Genomic DNA, 22,520 nt, shown 5'->3' with positions numbered 1-22,520 from the left:
CAGCCAGGCTTTTCACATCTGGCATCGTATAGCTCGTGTTGTCTTGGCCATGCGCGCGGTCCTGCGGGCTGTGCAGACGGGCAAAACTGGGGAGGGACGTTTCTGCACACCTCTTGAGTTTCTTCAAAGAGCCGCAGAGAGAGAGAGAGAGAGAGACGGGGGGAGGAGGGGGATCACAGAAGAGAGGGGTGTAGAGGGGCGAAATCATCCCATCCTCCGCTTGTGAGCAAGGCACTGCTGCTGCTTGAAGCCCGTGGCTCCTCGGCTCTCACATGTAACGGGATAAAATGCTGAAGTTCTTCTCTGCGCGGGATGACGAGAATGAAAGCCTCCTGGGAGCAATAACTGAGGGTAAGAATTGTGGCGATCGCACCCCCCCCTCATTCATTGCCTGCGAGTTACAGGGTGATGATACAGCGCGTCTTGTGTTTTGTCACAGAAATTCGCTGATGCAGCATTTCGCCGCGCGCATAGTCTGCATCATCTGAAACGCGCGCGCGTGTGTGTGTGTGTGTGTGTGTTGCGCACATTCCGGTGTGAGGACATGCTGCTGACATACACGCGCCGGCCTCCGTAAACATCAGCCCGGTGGTGTGTCCTGCTCGGTGGTCTGATGTAATGGGGTGCGGGGTGAATGTCGCATTGCCGCCGGCCTCGGTGCCTGCGAGCGGATTAAACATTTGCGCGCGTGTGTGTGTTAAATGCGTCACTGTCCCGGGAAAGCGATCGCTCCAGTCAGCTGGATCGGTGCAACCCCCGCCGCCGTGTCGGGGAATCTTCACTGTGCAGCCCGCAGCAGTGAACGATGAGGCGCGCCTTCCTTTTTATGGTTTTTATGGAGGGAGCTGCAATGCAGTTTGACCCTGAGAAATTAGACCATTCACGTCCAATCTAATTTGGAACAGCCGGTAATACTCGGGTAGATATAGATATACTATAGGCTCTGATTTCTGGTGGTTGTTTTAATTCCTTTTACCGGGTCCTGAGTCATAACTCTTCATGAGTCACTGGCGGCTACAGCTCAATGAAACACCGGCTGTGGACACGTTAACTCCCATGCGTGCTGGTAATTACCAGTAATGGTTATTACCTTACCATTCGGGAGAAAGGTGCAGAAACAGTAATTGCCTGTCATCAGAGAAAGGTGTTTGCCTTCATGTAGAATCTCATGTTGAGATTAGGAATGGAGTCATTCAGAATCAAATGGCTCATTTGGCTGTATTTACATGTGAAACACGCTTCTCTGCTGATCAGTTTTAGTAGCGATCATTTGTTTTTGGTCGACCACCAAAGACAAACAACAAATGAGCCAATTCGCAGGACCAGTCAACACTTCAGCGTGAACACCTGCAAGCCAACGTCGAAAAAAACGACAACAAAAACATCTGTTAATCCTCACGGTAATACACTCAGAGAGTCCTTGCAGAGCCAATCAAACACAGAACCGCACTTCAACATTTGGTCTGGAACCAGCAGCTGTGTGGTATCATCCACTGCGTACACAGCTATGGTTTTACATTTTATATTTAGTCCACAACAAACCTCTTATTTCCAACCATGTGATCCATTCTGGGATCAGCTCAAGCACACCTCTCAAGGGCGGCGTGTTCAGGGTGATGAAATAGATCATCACACGCTGTTAAATGGCCACTTAGCACATGTGAACATTTTCCGCCGCATAAGTAGTCATCAATGAGCATGAAAACATGGTGTGTGTGACAGAATGAGCAATAGACACATTGAGTGTTAGTGATAATTAAGCTCTCCTTCGACACAGATGAAGGGGACAATCCGTCTCTTCAGGACACCAAGCACCACTGGCTGAACAGACCCTGTGTGCTGGTGCTCAACGATGGTGATGTGTCCAAACCGGGATTGGGTTGCGGCCAAATAAGACCAGAATCTCTGTCCAAGGCGTCTTCAGATGCGTCGGTCAGAAGCAGCTTTGGGCCGTGTGAGAAGAAACCATCCGAACATCCTGCCGAAACGACTTCACCTCCCCAGCTGGAGGAAGGCAGCTGCACTGTGACCGCCATCTCCACGTGGGGTGAGAGTTGTTTCGGGGAGTCTTCCAGCCCCCTGGTGCTGAGCCCTGCAGAGGCTGCGTGGCCGGAGGAGGAGGAAGAGGAGGTGGCAGAGGAGGAGGAGAAGAAGAAGCCCCAGGCTCTCCCATCAAAGGAAGACTCTGTCGTTGAGGAGAAGGAGCTGGAGGAGAGCAGGCTGGAGCAACAAGAGCAGTCCTGCAGCTCGGAGGCGACAGCAGCACCCTCTACTCCCTCACATGACGGCAGGGGGTCCAAGGAGGTCAGATCTAATGGAGGAGATGAGACGAACAGCACCAAGGCCCAGGCAGCCGGCGGGGAGGGAGCAATGGGCGACTGTGCAGCTTCCCCTCTGGATCCCGACAACGAGTCCCAGCTGAGCCCCGTTGGCATTCTGTCCAAGGAGCGAAGCACTGTCCTCGGGGAGGTGGCTCCAGTGTGGGTCCCTGATGCTCAGGCGCAGGTCTGCATGAAGTGTGGGGTCAAGTTTACGTTTACCAAGAGGAGGCATCACTGCCGTGCTTGTGGGAAGGTGAGGAAGGACGTTTATATGTTGTGCAGCATTTGAAACAAAACGTAGAAGTTCTCAAGAAATTGCCTTGTTGATGTGTTAAACGTGTGTGTCTGTCCTTGTGTGGTGGATCGCCAGGTTTTCTGTGCGTTTTGTTCCAACCTGAAGTTCAGACTCACACATCTGGATGGCAAGGAGGGACGAGTTTGTGTTTCCTGTCATTCAATCCTCGTCAAAAGTCAGCACCGATTTCTTTTTAAGTTCACAGTTTTTCAAATGAAACTTTCCTGAAGTAACTCTTGCATCCTCTCTCCAGGGACACCTCCCAGGGGGAAAAGGAGGGTGTGGTTTGCAGATGACATCCTCCCCAAAAAGCAGTCGGAGTCTGCTCCGACCACACCAGTGAGGGGGTTCTCACCGCTGATGAGACGAGCACTGGGCGGGCTGGTTAGAAGTCCTGTGGGTTCACCACAGATCAGGAGGGCCATGCGGCCACACGGGACAAATATCAATGTAAGATCACTGAACGTATCTGTTGATCTGTAATTAGTACAAACACATGGGCTCAGTCCTCTGCCTCCCACCTCCTCTAGGAGGCCTGTGGTCCTTACGGCTGGGGCACCACAGCTTTAGTGAGCAGCTCCGCCAACCTCATCCCCCTGGTTGGCCTGCCACCCATCCTCACCTCCACAGGAGTCAAAGGAGGTAAGACAGCTTCCATCCCATTTGAGGGGGAGAGTCAAAAGCAAGAGCAGCATAAGATACATCAGTGTTATTCTGTCTTTGTACTTCAGATTACACTGTGGAGGAGCAGCCCTCTGAGACGCTGCTCATTCAGGAGCTGGAGAGTGGCAGGCCCAAGCCGCTGGTGTTCGTCCTCAATGCCAACCTGCTCGCTATAGTCAAGCTGGTCAACTGTACGTTTCTTTTTTTTCCCCTCCTCATTGTGCACGATAAAGTGCATAGAAAACGACACATTGCCGACACATTGTACACAATAATGGCTGCTGTGATCCTAGAAATAATAAGAATTATTGACTACAAAAAAAGGTGACTGAATGTGATTTCAGTTGGAACTGTCCTTTTAGACCTCTGAGGTTGTGCCTTGATCGTGTGACAGATGTTAACAGGAAGTGCTGGTGCGTGACGACAAAGGGAATGCACGCTGTGGGCCAGGTGGAGGTGGTGTTGTTGCTGCAGTGTTTGCCTGAAGAGAAAAGCTTCCCCAAAGACATATTCAGCCACATTATCCAGCTGTACAGGGACACCCTCACAGGTCAGAGCCACGCACGCAACAATATGCTTACATACTGTCATTTCCAACTTGTTATGTCTGGTAGTGATGTTTTATATTGAATGGGTATTTTCTCCAAAGATCACGGGTGTCCCTTTCCTCTGTGTTTCTGCAGGAAAGGTTGTGAAACACCTGTCGCTGTCCTTGTTCGGCAGTAGTTTCCTGGGCAGTGAGGAGCACGCAGGCTTCCTGTACATTCGCTCCACTCTGCAGTCCCTTCAAGGTCTACCTCTGCCCAACCAGCCCTACCTCTTTGGCCTGCTGGTCCACAGAGCAGAGGTGGCCTGGGCCAAAGCCTTTCCCTTGCGTCTCATGCTTCGATTGGGGGCCGAATACAGATGTAAGCCATGAAATGAATGAAATGCTGCGTCTGTAACACTACGGGGTTTCTCTTCAGTCACCAGCTTTCTTTCTTGTTCCAGTTTACCCCTGTCCTCTGTACAGCGTGCGCTTTAGGAAGCCCTTGTTTGGGGAAATTGGCCACACCATAATGAGACTGTTAGTGGTGAGTGTGACATTTTGCAACAACTTCCTGTTCGGTGTTGTTACAAGAACCACATTTTTCACCATTAGTGGTTACGTTTGGTGTTGAAACTTTGACCAAACTTTCCCCGTCCCTCCCATCATGCTTCAGGACTTTAGGAATTACCGTTACAGCCTACCGATGGTGCCGGGGCTCACTGTGGATCTAGAGGCTCAGAGGACCTGCATAAAGATACCGACCACTGGGTATAATGAAGTAGGACGGAGCCTTCAAATGCCTCACAGAGTTAATCATAATAATGTAGTTTCTTTTTCTTAATCAATCGCCATCCTTCCCTCTCATTAGCTAATGAAGGCTTTGAATAAGTCCAATGAGCACGTGCTGGCCATCGGGGCGTGCTTCAATGAGACTGCAGACTCCCACCTCATCTGCGTGCAAGGAGACGATGGCCAGTACCAGACCCAGGCCATCAGCATCCACAATCAGCCACGCAAAGGTGGGCCATTCCAGGATACCGAGAGGCACATCAAGATATCAGAGTCTGGACTTAATGTTACGTAATCAAGCAGGAGTGGGCAACATTCACTGCAATCAGACATGTGGATTGCATCAAGGGGGAGGGGCCACCTTGATAAGCTGATAATTCATCTGTTATTTAGGGGAACGTTGGTGCAGTTGAACTGGTGCACTGGGAGGAAAGAGATCAACACATTGGGAGCTGCATTCAGTGTTCACTAGAAACACTCGTTGATCTCCGCCAACCGTGTGGTTCTATCTACTCGCTTTACACCTTTTAAAATAGTATTTGCTGCACAACATTTACCATTACAAATGATAAATGTGCAGCCAGACTTTGTGCAAACTCATGACATTTTATTCTACATCCCCATGTTCCCAAAGACATTCAATCATTTTTATTCTGTGGCAGAAGGAAGTATGTAAACGTTAGGGAGAAGTTTTCACGTGAAAGATTTTTACTCAATTTGAATTTCCATGAATAGATACAATAGTAATTGTATCAGAAGCAGATATAGAATACAGACAGCATATTGTTTAACACTATTCGTTTTTGAAATGGGTCCCAAGGGAAATGAAAGAGAAACAAAGGGCTCAAGAAGTTCTCTTATGTAACACTAGATGGCACAACATGATGGTTTCTTTCTTGTTACTACAAAGACTCATGTGTCAGGATTCTTGGAGCCACAGAGTTTGTCTCTAAACATGGTTTTTTTTCTTCTCTTTTTTTGTTATTGCAGTTACTGGATCATGCTTTTTTATATTCAGCAGTGCACTGAAAGCGTCTGCAGGATACCTTGCCAAGTCCAGCATCGTAGAAGGTAGGATGTCAGCTCAGAGGGGAGTCAGGTTCACCATGACACGTTCCTGCCCTGCAGGAAATTCAACGCTTACATGTTTTTACTGTTTAAAAAACTAAAAGTAGTGCATGTTAACACCCCTGCTTTAAGACTGCTTTATTCAGAATGTGTGTGTATATGTGTGTGTCTGTGTACATTTTAACAGACGTGTGTACATGTTGATGCATGTGAGTGTACGGGTGTCTGTCCGTGTGTTCCTCCTGTATCGCTGCCCCCTTCTCCCCCAGATGGACTGATGGTGCAGATCACCGTGGAAACCATGGCCGAGCTGCGCCGGTCGCTACGGGACATGAAAGACTACTCCGTCACCTGCGGACGGCTCGACCAATCGGACAGCCAGGAGCTTGTGTGTGTACAGTGGGTGGAGGAGAAATGCTCAGTCAATAAGGGGTGAGTGTGTCCGCCTGTTTGATGCTCATGTGGCAGAACGAGGCTTTGGTGCTCAAAGAGAACAACATGGCAGAGTGTGCCGGCTTTAATAACCTCTGCCTTTTCATTTCTGTCCCATGTTGTAAATGTGTGTCCTCCAGAGTTATAAGCCCCATCGATGGGAAATCCATGGAGTCCATCTGCAATACCAAGATGTTTCAGAAGTCAGAATACAAAGAAAATGGGAAGATCATCCGCTGGACAGAAGTACATATGATGATCTGCTAAAAATATCAACATAAGTAGAGCAGCAACGATTAATCAATTAGTTGTCAACTATTAAATGAATCACCAACGACTTTGACAATAGATTAATCGGTTTGGCTAATTTTTTAAGAAAGAAAAGTCAAATTTCTCTGATTCCAGCTCCTTAAATATGAATATTTTCTGATTTATTTGCTCCACAATGAAAGCAAACTGACATTGTGGCGCAAATAAAGTTGCAGCAGGTGTTCCAGCTAGATCTGATTCATCACACTGTATTCTCCATCGAATGAAGGACCTGTAATGAGATGCACAGGATAAGTAGAGCTCATGTAAAACTTGAATTTGAGTTGTGGACTAAACAAGACGATCAAAGATATTAGGCTTTGGGAAACACTCGACATTCTGACATGTTATAGACAAAAACAACGAATTGATTAATCCATAAAATAATCACAAGATTAGTTGCAGCTTTAACATAACTGCCTCCTCCCTTATACATCTGTCTACGTGCTGTGCAGGTGTTTTTCCTGCAGAGGGGGAATCACCCCAAAGGAGGAGCGAGTGACTCTGCTGAACACGACCGGCTGACGGAGCGCATCGCGCGGGCGTTTTGCTTGGCACTGTGTCCTCACCTCAAGCTGCTGAAAGAGGACGGGATGGCCAAGCTGGGGCTGCGCGTCGCGTTCGACGCTCAAGAGGTCTGAACGGATGTTTGGTGTTTGGTATCAGTGAGCTGAGTCACAATGACATGTTGTTACGAACTTCCCACAATGAGGTTGCATCGTGAATACTGCCCTGCAAAGCCAAAATACAAAGAGCATACTTGTTCAGAATAGATCGTGAAAGGAGCACATTGTTTATAGATATATACGACCATCGGGCAGAATGTGGTGTGTATTTATTTTAGGTGTAATGTAGGTCTATGGAGTATTTATTTTTGGTTATATCATCAGCCTGTGGAGCCATAAAATGAAGCCAATACAACCATGCCACCGAGATTAAATCCTCTCTATAAACGTTTAGTTTCACAGTAGTCATTCATAAATTCTGTAAATAGCAGTTTCTTTTCTTTGCTACAGAATAAGTGGTACTCTAACAATGTGAGGATTACATCAGCATTCCTTCAGCTTTCATATGCTCTTTCATTCGGCCAAAAAGTTGATGAAAAATAGTCTGGATGTTTCGTAAAGAAATCATACCGGTGTAACATATGACTCACATAATGCACAGTTGTAAAGCTATTGACTCGCGCTTCTGGGTGTGACGATATTACAACTATATCTTGTAATTTCAGGTGGGATTTGTGGCTGGGAGCAATGGGCTTCCCCTCCCAGCTCAGTACCTGAACGCCCTGGACAGCGTGCTGATCCCCGTCATACACAGCAGGGGGCGCAAGAGGGGCGGCGAGCCCATCGTGATGGAGCTCATCTTTTACATCCTGGAGAACATCACTTAAGGAGCGCACACGCCCCCCCCCCCCGCTATTTCATCTTTTCAAACTCTGACCACAACTCTGTCTCCGGCACTTCTCATCAGTGCTGCCAACGGTTTCAGGGCAATAAAAGCATTCAAAAGGGCGAACCGGACCACATCCAAGGTCTGCATACATCTCATCCACTCACGAGTATAGAGAGAAGAAGTGGTTAGTGGTTTCCTGATCTCACCCTGCCCTGCAGCAGACAATCTGGGTACGCATGAAACCTAGGATGGGCCGTCAGATCACTGTACAGTAGTAGCAACTTCATAGCTTGATATGGTCCACGTCACAAAGTTCAATACCAATTCCCATATGGAGAATACCTTTAAACGTGGGAGCTGGATTCAGACCCACGACCTAAAAGCAAAGAGATAAAGAGAATGACTTGAAGAACAGTATGTAGTTGATCTGTAGCAATTTGATGCACACTGAATGAATGCCTAAAGGATGTTTTCATACTTGTATTTTAATTGATTGCTCATGAAATGTAATGTCGGCCTGGAATTAAACTTGCAACAACGACCGAGTTACCGCCTGTTCATCGAGGTCACATTTACTAAAGTACTTGCACTTAACTAGCTTTACACTTATACGTCACATTTCAGAGGGAAATTGTTCTTTTTTTTCCTCCACTACATTTGCGCCAACTGCCATAATCACAAACTACATTGCAGATTACAATTTTACTTTATTAGGGAAAACCTGTAAAACCAAATCCAACAGCTCATTTACAAAGATAATAAACTTCAGTTTTGATTGACACTATCATAGAGGTATGCACTTAACTTGAATGTTAGAAACACCTATTAATGTCAAATATAATGCAGTCATATACAAAAAAAGAATCTTTCAGATTCAGTTCAGAAAAGCTGCCTGTTCCAGTCTGTAAAACAAAGAAACTATTTCATGTACTGGATCTGTAGTTTGTTTAGCTTGCATTCATTTTCAGGCTGAATGGACGCCGAGTGCCAACAAGATGCATTTCTGAGCCTGATGAACCCGCGTGGTTGATACCGGTGGGTGGAGATCCGGTCTGCAGGATGCTCTCTCTCTCTCTCTGCCTCTTAACGATGGATTCTTTTTTTTCAGACAGAGCAGAATGGGGCTCTTGTTAACCTCCTACTGGCTCCACATATTTGAGATGGTTAAGACAAGAGGCTTCAGCACGCAATGCAAATTCTTTGTTGTAACACAGCAGTCTTTCCCCAGAGCCCTGACGACTTGAACTTGAACCCTTCTAAGCATGAGACACATTCAGTAAGCACCTATTCTGTGACAATACGGACGCACAAAACGTGTAAGATAATTTAAAATTGAATTTATTGAGATTTAATTTTAAATACACAATATAACAAAATTTAGAAAGTCTAAACCAATACAAATTAGTTATTTTTGTTTGCTGTAAAACTATTTACAAAAAGTATTTTCAAGTTTGATAGAAACTGTACAGTTATCTGTCAACAGGCGGAGGTCAGTGCGATGTGGGGGTCAGAGAAGTAGTGAAGGCAAGTGGGGTGAAAGGCCGCCAGTGTGACACTGAACTAGGAGCTTGTTGCAACATCAGTGAAGATAATATTTTGGTCAAAACATCTTCCCTTCATACATTTTTTATGTTCCATAAATGGTTTCCCCAACTCAAAAAGAGGTTTCGAGTTGAACGAACGAACAAACAAAGCAACCAAAAGTTTGGAGCCCAACTGTGGAAATCATTGACCACGTCATTCCCCCATGTGTCGCAATTCAAACTAATAACGGGAAAAGAAACACAGCCAAAAACTATCTTTGGAATCCGTAGTAGTTTAAAGCGGTTCACACTTCTTAGGCGTTTCCTTCCAGGGATCTTACGCCTTCTTCATCTTGCTCACGTGACTGCCGCTGTTGCCGTTGCTCGCTCCGTGGTTGACGCCGTTCTCGTGGCGCTTGCCGTGGACGGCCGTGCCGTTCTGACACTGCTTAACGTCCTGTTTTGGCAACCGCTTGCCCCTCACGTAAGCCTGGATCCAGAAGTTGGAGAAGAGCACGAAGAAGAAGGTTCCATACATCCAGATGAGGTGGAGGATCATGGGGAACTGGTAGTCGCAGCTGTGCATGAAGTAGTACTGGGTAGCGTGGAGAGATACCAGGACAAACTGGGTCTGTTGGGAAGAAACAAGGAGTCAGCCAAGCACTTACTGTAAATAAACTCAGATGAATTTGTCTTGTAGCCTGAACCAGAGTACCAGACATTCAAATGAAAAGACTCGAGTAGTTTAAGACGCTGAGCGAGGCCTCTCATGCCGTCCTTGAGCTGATCCCTGAAGCCTATGAGCCTCAAGTCAAACAAAAAAAATGGATGATGAAGCGAACAACACAGAAAACTGCAGAGTATAGGGTGTCCCTACCAGCTGAATGGCCGTCATGTATTTCTTCCACCACAAAAACTTCTGGAAGCGTGGTCCAGCAGCAGACAGGCCGTAGTAGAAATACATGATGATGTGGACGGCGGAATTCACCATGGCATGAAAAGATCCCATTCCACCTGGGGGTAATAATCACAAACAGCATTAGGCCAACTCAAAGTAGCGGAAGAACCCGAGTCAAACCTCTACGGCCAATACGGTTAATCATTTTCTCATGACTAAACAGAACTATACAATAACCGGCAGAAGGTTCCTTTAAAAAAACAAGAGCAGACGCCAACTGGAGGACACTAAAACCATTAATAGTTCTTTAATCAAGATTGTGTTAATGTGTACTCACCAGGAGCATAGACAATCCCCCACCACCAGGTCCAGGGCATGAAGGAGTGGTGGAAGATGTGTAGGAAGGTCACCTGGCCGTGCTTTTTCCTCAACACGAAGAAGACCTGAGCGAAAGACGACATCGATCAGTTGAAGTCAACCAAAGCTGAACACAAAGGCGAGTCGAGCAAAAGACTGAACTTACTGTGTCGATGAGCTCAATAATCTTGGAGAACCAGAACAGCCAGGCCACTCGGACCATCTGTCGAGGAGGGAAAATACTTTGTGAAATGATCATTTCACTTCATATTAAAGCAAGAAATGACGAATAATTGAGTAGAAAGAGAGGGACTTACTCGAAGTGCTTGAGGACTGTTCGACGTATCCACTGGGTCGCATCGCCAGGTATATGTTGTGGCCCAACCAGACATCAGGAACTAAATTACAAGAACATTTGATTTACTGTGTTTGTGGTCATTGCTAGATTAAGATCTTTACAGATATAAATTCAACCAAAACTAGACAAATTAAGCCACTTTCTCTTCATGTACGACCATTGAAATGTTCAAAATGTGTAAAAAGTAAATTACAAGTCGTTAAATGTCGGAGACTTTAAGTAACAGTGTCTTACTTCGTAGACGATGATTATAGACAGTGCCACTAGCGAGAAGTTGTAGACTATCATGGCTTCCTTCAGCTGGAAGGGCTTACGATTGGCCATCATGCGCGGCCCAAGGTACAGTACAAAGAAGAGGTAACACAGCAATATCGCAGACATGGTAATAGGAGTCTGCGTCATTGGATATTCCTTCAGCCGTGGATCTAGAGAAAGAAGAAAAAGACAATCCGTTAGAAAACAATAATATAGAGTGTTCCTTTGCATTTAGTTTAGCCAAGTCACCTACCAATTCCTGCCAAGAGGTAGTTGTAGATATCCATGGCATGCGAGCCAATCTCCTGAATCTCTCGAAGCATGTTTGCCGTCTTGAATTGTTGTGACCAAATTATCTGCAAAAACACATAAAGCTCATTGTTAATTTGATCCAGTGAAGGCCAAACAGCAGCAACCCCTCGACCACTCCCATGACAGAAACTCAAGGAGTGATCACTGAGTTCAAGAAAACTCTATTTTGGCCATTTTTTGAATGTCAGCTGTATTGTTTTCGGATGTGTAAAAGTAGCTGAAATGTACCATTGTCCTTCCTCATCTGTTATTGGAACCTATAAAAAGTAGTTCACTTTTCCGACACAGTGAAATTTCCGAAAATAGTGTTCTCCGTCATGAATGGATTACATAAATTCTTCAACAAAAATATAAAAATCACATTGCTTTTTTGGGGGCTTGGAACAATGAGGAGCATTTTGGAGCATTTCCTGATTCAGCGGGATTGAAATGCAATTATCGCCTCATCTCTCCTCAAACAAACACACCCAACAGAAACACCATCAGTCATGGGCTGATATCAGAGAGGAGGAGCTACAAGGAACTGGGAGGGAAAGCCTCGTCCCACAGCAGGGCTGTTACTCTGCTGGCCGGCGTTTGTGTCTTGACTTCATGACTCCTGCATACAGACAAACTGCTCTCACACCGCAGAGCCCTGACATTGTCATCCAAGTTCCTTAAACTAACAAGTGGTTTTTTTTGTCTGGTCACGGAGCAACCGCACTTATTTGAGACATTGCCGCTGTGAACTGAATCGATCCGTTCAACTACAAATATGCGCACACACAACTGTTGCTCTGGTTTTCCGACCTGCACATGTTTCTGTTGACAAAAGGCTCACCATATCAAGTGTAAAGTGTATTCACAAAGTAGGACACACAGGGCGCGGCCCTCTGTAGCCACGCTATTGTTGTACAATCTGCAAAGCTCTAAGTTTTCACTGCTCAAGGCCTAAAGAACAGCCCGCCTTAAGCCAATATTATAACCAGCCGATAATTCCATGTTGTGTAATGAAGGGCCGGTGAGGGGTGGAGCTGATACAGAGGTGCTGCTCAGGTACAAACACATTTTAAGTGCAAACTACAGATGTGAATTTTGCCAACACTGAGCTGGATCCACGTTTAAGAACGCTAACTAGCTTTCAGCATCAACTTCTTAAAGCTTTTCACAGGGTGTCAAACCGGCTCTGTAATCTGCACTTGTGCATACTTGTTTTCAAGGCTGCTTCAGTCTAAAACTCACTCGCCTCATGGTAATGAATGTACAACACATTACCTTACACCTTCAACGACTGACTTGCAAAAAATAAAAAGGCCACACAGACACTGAGCTGTCAACGCAAAGTATGCACAACAGCCCTTGATCGGCTTCAGTTCATATTTAGTAAGTTTATTGTGTCAAAGTTGAAACGGATTCTGAGCACGCAGCTACAGTGTAAACAGATCGTATCATCTTTTAATTCCCACGTACAGTTTGTTCGCCTCAGGGCTTTTTTTTAAAGCAGCGTCAACAGAGCGGTAGTATCTTTCTGCTCGATCTTCTTGTGGAGCTTCCAGGTTATTGAGTCCAGCGTTCCACAACAATTCATAACAGCTGCACTGCCGACTTAGCTTCCTTTTGTCAATATGGTGAACACTTGAACTGGGGTTTTGTGCCGTTGTTGCAGCCCCTCGGCGGTATCACCAAAAAGTGAAAAAGCCGGTGTTGTACAGCAGATCAGAAACATGACATTTCAGAAAACTCTGGTTGTTTTTGAACCGACGGTGAGACATTTGGTCAGGCGCCCTCGCATTTCAACAAGAGGACCACCACGTCTGTCGCGGAGGGTCTGTCTTGTTCTGAGGAAAAACGCTGAACAGTTACATTGAGCAGAGGACCGTCGGGTCAGGGTCGTGATAACGTCGAGTTTATCGGAGCACCGCGAGTTGAGTCCTGGCAGTTTGACGTCACATGGCTTTGAATTTATGAGTTTGGAATTTGTTTGAGTTCTTAAATCCAAAATATTGGTAATTCACTAAATAGTTGAGTGTATACATGAAAAAATGGATTGAGCTTTTGGACACGAAAAGCCACTTTTCTGAGTTCAATCAAATGATGTTGTCGACACTGCAACAGGATTAAACAGAAACCCTACAGTTAGATATGTACATAGGATTTGCTTTTTGAATACAAGTCATATAAATCTCCCAGTTTTCATGTTCAAACGGCTGAATGAACAACTTGTGATTCACTTGAGAGAGATGTTTTAGAGAATACACATAAATAAAGTGATTGTGCGAGGTCAGGAGGATAGTCTTATGATCATGAACACGAAGAAGGAAAAGGAAACAATATTTCTGTATCTTGGAGTCCCAGATGAAGTTGGAAGCAAATTGACAATGAAGTCCCTTCCATCCCAGCTTAGTGAAACCACAGATCTTTTACAAGAGACAGCAGTTAATGAACATCACTGCTCTGACACTTCTATGCCATTTCCTGCATCTACTCACCAGTGACCTCACAAATGATGAGACCACTCAACTGATTTCAATCGCCACCAATTAAAGGCGCAAGGCTCACATACGAATTGGAACTCCACTGTTGAACATTCAGCGCTGTTCAGCCAAATAAACAACACTAGTAGTAATTCCACAAGATTAGAGGAGCATCCGCGTACAGCGGGGTCCACACAGTGCTGTAGCGTTACCACGACGGAGTGAAGACATTCAGCAGACACGTGACCACTTAAGCACCACTTCTGTCACCTCTCAAGAGGTATGTCAAAAATGTAAAGCCCTGAGCTCCACAAGTCCAGTCTCAAACCAGAGCACAATGTCGTTTTAATGGTTCGACAAAAACACAGCGTTCGTCCTTCTGCATGTCATCTTTATGTTCCTCTTTTAGACTACATTGACCACAACGTGGCTGGTTTACGTCTGTGTAGAAGAGTGGAAAGGGAGGTGGAACATTTCCTGTGGAGGCCATGTCAATGAATAATCGTGACGGAAAAAGGGAGCTCACGTTCACACGGTAGAAGTTAATGATGAACCGATGAACCGACAGGAACCGATACACACAGCAAAGAATCCGTTATAAGAAGGACATTTCAACCACCACTGATATCCTCAAACACCAAAATAACAGACAACTCACCCCTGAGCTGCTCAACATGTTGGGCGGAGTTAGTCAGTGAGTTCACCTTCTACGTAACCATATGCAACTTACCTCGTTGAGACGAGAATTAACCTCTTAAATCAAGAGTCAATGTGGATTCTTCTTTCACAGGACGGCAAAGCCTCTCTGCAAAACCACAAGGACGGGCCGGCGGGCAGCAGCAAAAAGAGAGAACAGCAGAAAGAGACAGAGATGGATGGGGAAAGGGAATGAGAGTGTAAACTGACAAACTGTGACTGGTACAGCAGTCTTCCAAATCCCCACCCTCCCCGACTCACACAGTGGATGAATAACTAGCTCACAGAAGCAGAAGGGAGGGGGAGGGGGGGGGGGGGGGGGGGGGGGAGAGAGAGAATGAGCCAGAGAGAGCGAGCACAAGCAGCGCCAAGACAGAGTACAACTGGAGTGAGATTGAGAGATGGGCCCTATTTAAACCCACGCCCCGATTTAAGATGCTACCTTGTGACCACCGCCTTGAATTCAACAAGTCTGAGATGCCCCCCCCCCCCCCCCTGCCACCTTTCCCTCTCCTGTGCACCCCCCCACCCAGTGAAACACACAACTGTGGAGTCGCTCTGTAAGTTTTCGCTCAAGGGGTGGGCTGATAATATTATTCACGGGCAGCAGGCGAGAAATCAGAGGACACTCTGTTATCGTGAAAGGGGCCATTGTTACCCTGTGTTGGCTCTGGAGCCAGCCAACACCCATACAGCAAAAGTAGCTTCCATGTTTCTCTCTGTGTTTGGAGACGATCGATGTCATCTCAGGAAAATAATGCCTGGAACAAGTCGGGAGTAGCTGCATTTCTTCTGTCGGTTTGTCTGCTTAATGTTTGGCAACGCGCTTGCTTCATACACTCCTTCCTAACTACAAGGAGTACAGCTGATGATAGAGAGAAATACATTTGACTACATTCATAACCAGTCATAAAGTCTTGATGTATGCTCAGGGTTGGAGAGTGAGGCTGCGAGGGGAGAACGTGACTCATACGATAATTCTTAAAATTCCCCCGAGTGTGTCGTGTATAAGGAGGGTTTGATCGTCATAGGAAATCACTGACTCTGATCTTACTGCCACACCCAGTCACTTCAAAGAGAGGAACAAAACATAATAGATAATTGTAGTCCTTTTATTTTATGCTGAGAAATCATTTTAGTCCTTTGGCTGAAGGTAAACGGACACTGCAGGGAGGAACGCATAACATCTCTAGATTTGAGAACACAAGTAGTTGTTAATATGGTCTGATGAAACCGCAAACAATGACAAACATTCAGAGTTTCAGAGATCAAGTCATACGCGTAATGAACAAGGCAGCGTTTACTCTTGCGGACTCATTCAGAAAGAGCCCTGCATGGTCAGATCATGCTCAAAATGTAGCTTATAAGTAAAATGCAAATAGTTATAAGAACCCTGGAATTCCTATTAAAAGCATATTGTATGATGTCATTTTTTTGTAAATACCAGTCGAACTTGGTTTTTCAAACCACAAAACATCTGGAATCTGGTGATCTTATCACTGCATCCGATTGGTCACTCGATCCCTGCGGGGGATGGGAGGGGTGGTGGCAGCCCCTCCTCCAAACGCCAATACACACCTGACAACATGATAGTCCTCTTCCTGTGAAACCAAAACCTCAGGTGACAATTATTGTGGTTTACAAAGCCTGAAAGAGTCTCCATCAGAGCAAAACAAGTCATGTTAGAAAGAGTAGAAAGTTAGCCACGGTAACCCTGGTCAAGCAAAAGTCTTGGCGAATCAATCCATCACACAAAGTTCAGTGTGACAACACATCTCTAACTTTATCTTGAAATGCATAAAAGGGGCTCCACTGAAAAAAAAGCTTAATTCTGAACTATTGATGATCAAAAACAATTAATAATCCCAATGGATGATCTGGTGACTTGGAAAGTGTAAAAGCAGGAACAAGTGTGCGGCTGAGCACTGAGCCAGATATTTCCACCAGCATGTCACACACTCGTGTGAGGAATCTGACTTTGCTGTCAACGTACAAGTCTCAGGTCAAGCTCTGCAATGTCATAAAAATATCTTTTGTCAAGAAATGATGCTGCTCTGAAACGCAAGATAAGACTGATGGTGTATTTGAAGTTATTAGGGGTTTGGCTCAGAACTGGCAAGGTTATATTAATGTTCATTATGCTCAAACACCGTCACTGCTCAGCAGTCTGTTATTTGTTGTATACGAGTTAGCGTTTATTAATGAATGTGATCATCGGCCTATGTCTAGAGACGCTGTGGGTTTTTATGAAGCAATGTTTTCTGCGACGATTTGATTAGCTAAACTAAACTTGTTTGTAATGTGGCAACAGCCACTTCAGCGATTAACAATGCGGGACATCGATCTTATATCTATCAATATGAAATCTATCACAGCTCTTCAGTAACTAAATTGAATCTTGTGTAATGAAGAAAATAAAGGGGTAATGTATAACAGCCTCAACAATCCAGTATTGGACTGAAGCCTTGTTGAGGTAAAGTAGACACTTTACACATTTAGCATAAACAAAGGCTGATCACATGTAGACATTTAACTTTTGTTAAAGTTTACCAAACACTGAATCTAAAAGAAAGATAATCCCCCAGCAACTCCCTCCCCACTTTTAACGGACCCTTCAATTACCTCAAACTACCCGCAAACATTCCCGGTGGGCATGCCTCTCTGTAAGAACAAATGTCACGCGATAGACTCTGTATGTGTTCTGCAACCTTGTGTTTTGGTCTGAATATAATAATGCACATTGCATTGCCTTGTCAAAATCAAAAATGAAGACTGGGGAAATACAAATTGAGTGTATACATAAAAAATAAAAGTAAAAAACACACACATTTAAGAAAAGCTCACTTTTCTAAGTGACGAACATCGTAGTAACGTTACCCCTCCAGCACAGGCATGTTGCTAAACCTGTCTGGAAACTGATATGTTGAAAGCATCTCCCTCTCATTGTGTTTGTCTGAGGGTTTGTGGTGTGTGTGTGTGTATATAATCACACCTGCAAGTACTGAGACCTGGCCGAGCGTTCAACCCTGGTCTAATTGTCTTCCCTCCCTCCTTCCCCCCCTCTCTGACCCCTCTCTGCAGGTCTCAACAACCCAGATTTGTGTAATTTTCCACCGATAACAATAGAGCATCCCGTCCTCATGAATGAGCTCAAACCAGATTGTGGACGAACTACAATTTCCGCCTTCGCCAACCCGTCATGTTGTAGTTTACATTCATGTTTGTCCAAAATGTCATCGCTTCATCATTTTTTCTTATCAGAAATTTGCGTTAAAAAAAAAGAAGTCATAATTAGCATATCAAGTCTTGAGTTGTGGCCAAAAATGTGTTTTGTGAGGTCACAGTGACCTTTGACCAACTAATTCTGCTCAGTTTAACCTTGGGTCAAATTTTAAAGAAACTCCCTCCAGACGTTCCTGAGAACGTTGCATTCACGAGAACGAAACGGATGGGCAACCAGAAAACATAACGTAAATTCAATTTGGCCACATGACAACTGCTTACTTTCTGCTCTTTTGAGAGATGTAGCTGTTTAACGGAGATCTCGAGAGGGAACTTGGAAAGTACAATGTTTAAATGATGATTGAAACGATGGCCAAACCTACAAAGAAACGTGTGTAAAAAGTTCCATTTTTCCACTCATTGAAAGGTTTTTCCAGTCCCACTCGAAGGTGTGTCCTTGTGGGTGTCTCATGGGAGAGCACGCAAAGCTTAGTCAGCGAAACAGCTCCAGACTTGATATTTGGGGCAAGTGTAAAACAGGCCCTGCAGACAGGTTGGGATTATGCAAGACTTAACCACGACTGGAATGACTCTTCATGCCCGTCATGAATACCTAAGATTCTACTATGAAAAGAACTTCCACTCGATGGTGTCAAACATGCACACGTGTGAGCAGGACAAATATACAACTGGAACTTTCTGATACGACTTATATGTCACACAGCGAGACAGAGACAGAGAAAGAGAGAGACAGAGAGAGAGACAGAGAGAGACAGACAGCGAGAGCAAGAGAGCGACAGAGAGAGACAGAGAGAGAGAGAGACAGACAGACAGACAGAGAGAGAGAGAGACAGACAGACAGACAGACAGAGAGAGAGAGAGAGACAGAGAGAGACAGAGAGACAGAGACAGAGAGAGACTGAGAGAGCGAGACAGAGAGAGACTGAGAGAGCGAGACAGAGAGAGACAGAGACAGAGAGAGACAGAGACAGAGAGACAGAGAGAGAGAGAAACTGTATATCGCCAGTTGTGCAAACGTTGACTAAACAGATTATATTTTTTTAGGATTTGTAATCATTTTTTACAATCTGACCTTTGGTCCAATTTTCCAAAAAATTATGCAGCATTTTTTAACAACATTTTTACTTTCTGTTAAATCTCCTCATGGCTGTGCAGACAAGCAAGCAGATATAAAAATATATATATATATTATTATAATATTTATTATTATTAATAAAGTATTAATTACAGTGCAAGATTTATTTAAAAGAAGTCACTGATGAAACTAAAAACACACCTTAACTTGGAGCCGCATTTCAGTCATGCTGGTCAAAACACACAACCACAATCATCTCACAGTCATCTCGACATATTTATAAAGGGCATAACAATGTCAGTGCTGACACTAAATTCTCCTCCTGTTGTTGAGACAAGAGCAGGTTCAACAATGTTACAGCGCCAACATATTAAGCCCCAGTGTTGGACTGAAGTGCACAACCAACAACTTTTTAAATAGTTTGATTTGATACTTAAGTTAGTGCATTGATTGTCCTTGGGCTAGCTGTATAATGTATGATCAAAAACACTTTACTACATGTAGGCGAACGGTCCAGCCACTAAAAAACGGATTCAAATGTTAAACTCGCACTTGTGTGAGCGGAAGAAATTGCTTAGATCCAATGAAACAGAAATACTGCGAGTAGGGGGGTTGGGTGGACACGTTTCATACATGAAAACAACCCCGCCTCAAAGTAACCTACACACGGTGTAGATTAGGATCCTTAACTCAACCTTTACTGGAAGTCTAACTTTTGCCCAAATGAAATGCTGAATGTCACGTATACGGTAGTTTCCCACAGGAAGTGAAAACTTCAATCATCTTCTAGACATCCGAACTTCAACTTAGTCTCACAAACTGACTTGTTTTAAAAGGCTGACATGGGCCAAGTTAACCGACGACATTCAGATCAAAAGTAAAGAGAGACGGTTCTACAGTGTACCAGAGGCGGCCATTATGAAGATATATACGGTCCCCACTTTGAGCTTTGAACATCTTTAAAAACCCCGGGGGAAGGACTGAAGAAGACTTTGTAGTCTGAATGAGTGCTTTGGAGTAAGTGATGACTAACATGTTTCCACCATCTAGCGAAGCACTTTACTACAGCTGCTCAGTGATCAACAAGAGAAGACCGGTCCACTGTTTGAAGTACAACTGCTGCATAGACACACCTCAGCTCAGCCTGCAACGTTTTCTTGTGAAAAAAAAACGTGGTTCGAAGAAAGTCTGTGTCATTTCCTCTGGCTGAAACTTGCCTTCAATGTGTGCGTCCTTCAATAAGAGTGTTGACTTTAGAAGATTATGACATGATAACAGTATGCACTGGTGGAGCGCTCGAAGTCACAACGCTGCTTTAGTGTTTACATTACTAGTACACCTGGGCTGGTAGACCTCGAGGGGCCTTTGTCTCCATCCCACAGCCGTTTGTTACTAATGTTTACATGTCTACACAGAGCTAGTGATCCATAATCTACTTTAGGAGGCCATCAATAGGGGGCCAGCTAACACGAGGCATTCAAGAAACATGACACTAAAGCTCCTGCGCAACATCTGTTGCCTTTTTGTAAAAAACAACAACATAAAGACGCCATCTTTAAAACATTGTTCACAGTATAAAAACAGGTACTGACGCATTGTGCCCAATGTCAACTTAACATGTCATGCATTAGTTGTAAAAAGCAGTGTTATTTTATATTCAGATGTCAGATTATGCTTAATTGTGTGGTAAAAACATACAATCTTAGCCTCCCAGTGCTCTTTCCCCATCATGCATTGCATAGACGAGGTGTGGTAGTCAGTGGTGCTTATCTTTCTCCCACAATGGCGAAATTAAACGAGAGTTGAACATGACTAACATGACAGAATAATCAGAGTACTTATCGAAAACATTATCTTTGTGTATTACACTGACAATATTTACTCGTGTATTCAGAATCGCATGGTACAAAGTTCAACTCCTCCTGCTGCTGCTGCTCAAAATGAGTCAAATGTTTCTCGAGTTTTACTGAAACTAAATCTTACAATCTAAAGAAAAAATATGTATGGATATATGTATCATTTAATAAGTAGCTTGTATGCTGTGTGTGTTAGATAGTTTCATCACCTCTGACCCAGGATAATCACATTAATGGCAGCCTAGTAAAGACACAAACTCAGTTACCAAAGACAAAAAGAAGAAAAGAAAAACATGAATGTACCCGAGTCTCAAAGTAAAACCGTTATAAAGTTATAACATTTGGCCACCAGGTAAGTTCATTTTTTTTGCACTTCTAGATCGACGACAGTTAAACTATATGTGGTATTATTCATAACCGACAGCCAAAACACACACCAATCTGTTCTCATTATCACTGACATTTACATGTTTGAGGCTACAATGAACAAAAAAAGACAACAATCTGCCTTCACAGTGAGGAGAGAGTCCCGGATGTCAATCAGCTCTTTGTCCGCAGCACAGGTGCAAATGATGAGAAGAAGAAACCATCAATATCCCGAAACAACTAACAGTGAAGCTTATTGTTGAGCACATTTCATCTCCAAGCGCACGTTTTGGGCACCACACTCGAGCCTAGCTTTAATTCGTAAAAAAACCGTATGATTTACAGTAAAACAAATGAGTGTTTTAGTGTACGCCTTAGCTCTTCAAATTACAAAAGAAAAACAACATACTAAGCCGCTTGAATGAATAACCCTTTGATGTGACGTTACCGAAATTGGCAGCGCGCGCAACCCCCCAAACACAACCCCACAAATATATTTACGCACCTAAAATGAACTAAAACCTCGTCGAGTCGACGCATTCCTAAATAAACAGCGTTAGAAAGAACTCACTTGAAATAAAGGCTGTCGACAGCAGCCCGATGACCCAGCGCGTGAGAGAAGTTCGACCTGCTTCCTCTTCCTCTCCGCGGAAACCTTCCTCGTGTCGCAAATAGGCTTGATGGAGCTGGAAAAAAAAAAAAAAAAGGTGGAGTCTTCTCTCCCCACACACTGCTGTGAGTTGGGCGCCAAATATGGAGTTCACCAACTGAACTATAGTATTTAGCATCATACTACCATCAAAAAGTGGTTATACCAATATATATTGGTATAAATACCTAAACTGTCACAGCCAACTTAAAGGCAGGGTTGGTAATCTTCTATGTATCTATTTATGTTGAGATTCTCATTAAATCCGAACAGCAATCATTGAATCCAATTCTCTGACAAAATAATAACACTAATTTCATTCAGCCTGTATGTAATGATTGAACGGCCTACTTGTCATTGTGATGTTTTTTTAAATGTTACTTTCATGATGGTAATTTTGAGGGAGTTGCTTTGTAGAGCTCTGAAAGAACCAGCTGTCAGTGTTGCTGACTCGGCGCCTTTCTGACTATTAGCAACTTTGGGAGCTCTGCTACTTTTATTAGGAAACAGTTGGCAACACTGGGCTTGGTTTTCCGGTTTGATGATTTAAAAAATCTAGCACACTCTTGCTAGTTTCTTAAGATTACCGACCCAGTTTTTAACACAATCTACATATCTGTGATATTTGCAACAAAATAAGATGCTAAAATCTACAGTGACTCTTGGGGGTCACAACAC

General features: G+C 44.3%; 2 protein-coding genes across 3 annotated transcripts; one reads left to right on the top strand and one right to left on the bottom strand.

Moving 5' to 3' along the window:
- Positions 1 to 287: 287 nt before the first annotated feature.
- On the top strand, positions 288 to 7,857 carry zfyve9b (zinc finger, FYVE domain containing 9b; the record flags this gene model as incomplete). Its single annotated transcript, XM_079267259.1, has 17 exons — positions 288 to 351; positions 1,778 to 2,130; positions 2,203 to 2,574; positions 2,692 to 2,791; positions 2,870 to 3,066; positions 3,147 to 3,258; positions 3,348 to 3,470; positions 3,674 to 3,829; positions 3,963 to 4,187; positions 4,270 to 4,352; positions 4,482 to 4,586; positions 4,677 to 4,827; positions 5,588 to 5,668; positions 5,935 to 6,097; positions 6,238 to 6,343; positions 6,862 to 7,041; positions 7,638 to 7,857. The coding sequence occupies 17 exons, from the start codon at positions 288 to 290 to the stop codon at positions 7,797 to 7,799; spliced, it is 2,733 nt and encodes a 910-aa protein (XP_079123385.1). The 3' UTR covers positions 7,800 to 7,857.
- Positions 7,858 to 8,488: 631 nt separating this feature from the next.
- elovl1b (ELOVL fatty acid elongase 1b) lies at positions 8,489 to 21,852 on the bottom strand. 2 transcript variants are annotated; one of them, XM_079267753.1, is made up of 8 exons: positions 21,765 to 21,852; positions 11,446 to 11,548; positions 11,172 to 11,362; positions 10,897 to 10,977; positions 10,746 to 10,802; positions 10,560 to 10,665; positions 10,202 to 10,338; positions 8,489 to 9,955 (listed from the first exon to the last, which is right to left on the bottom strand). In XM_079267753.1, exons 2-8 carry the CDS (start codon positions 11,513 to 11,515, stop codon positions 9,662 to 9,664), a joined length of 936 nt encoding a protein of 311 aa, XP_079123879.1. In that variant the 5' UTR covers positions 11,516 to 11,548; positions 21,765 to 21,852; the 3' UTR covers positions 8,489 to 9,661. The 2 variants fall into 2 exon arrangements, with proteins under 2 accessions (XP_079123879.1, XP_079123880.1); XM_079267754.1 differs by lacking the exon at positions 21,765 to 21,852 and adding an exon at positions 14,688 to 14,924.
- Between the last annotated feature and the right edge of the window lie 668 nt (positions 21,853 to 22,520).

This window comes from Melanostigma gelatinosum, assembly GCF_949748355.1.
Source record: "Melanostigma gelatinosum genome assembly, chromosome: 4".
Classification (NCBI taxonomy): domain Eukaryota; kingdom Metazoa; phylum Chordata; class Actinopteri; order Perciformes; family Zoarcidae; genus Melanostigma; species Melanostigma gelatinosum.
This window is presented reverse-complemented; position numbering and strand designations above follow the sequence as displayed.

What these genes read in the sequence shown, in the direction of transcription:
- elovl1b (XM_079267753.1), bottom strand. Translation starts at nt 11,515, where the DNA reads ATGCTTCGAGAGATTCAGGAGATTGGCTCGCATGCCATGGATATCTAC. An exon ending in CTACCTCTTGGCAGGAATTG is followed by an intron (nt 11,363 to 11,445) that starts GTAGGTGACTTG and finishes TTCTTTCTCTAG; the next exon opens with ATCCACGGCTGAAGGAATAT. An exon ending in TTATTGAGCTCATCGACACA is followed by an intron (nt 10,666 to 10,745) that starts GTAAGTTCAGTC and finishes TCTTTCGCTCAG; the next exon opens with GTCTTCTTCGTGTTGAGGAA.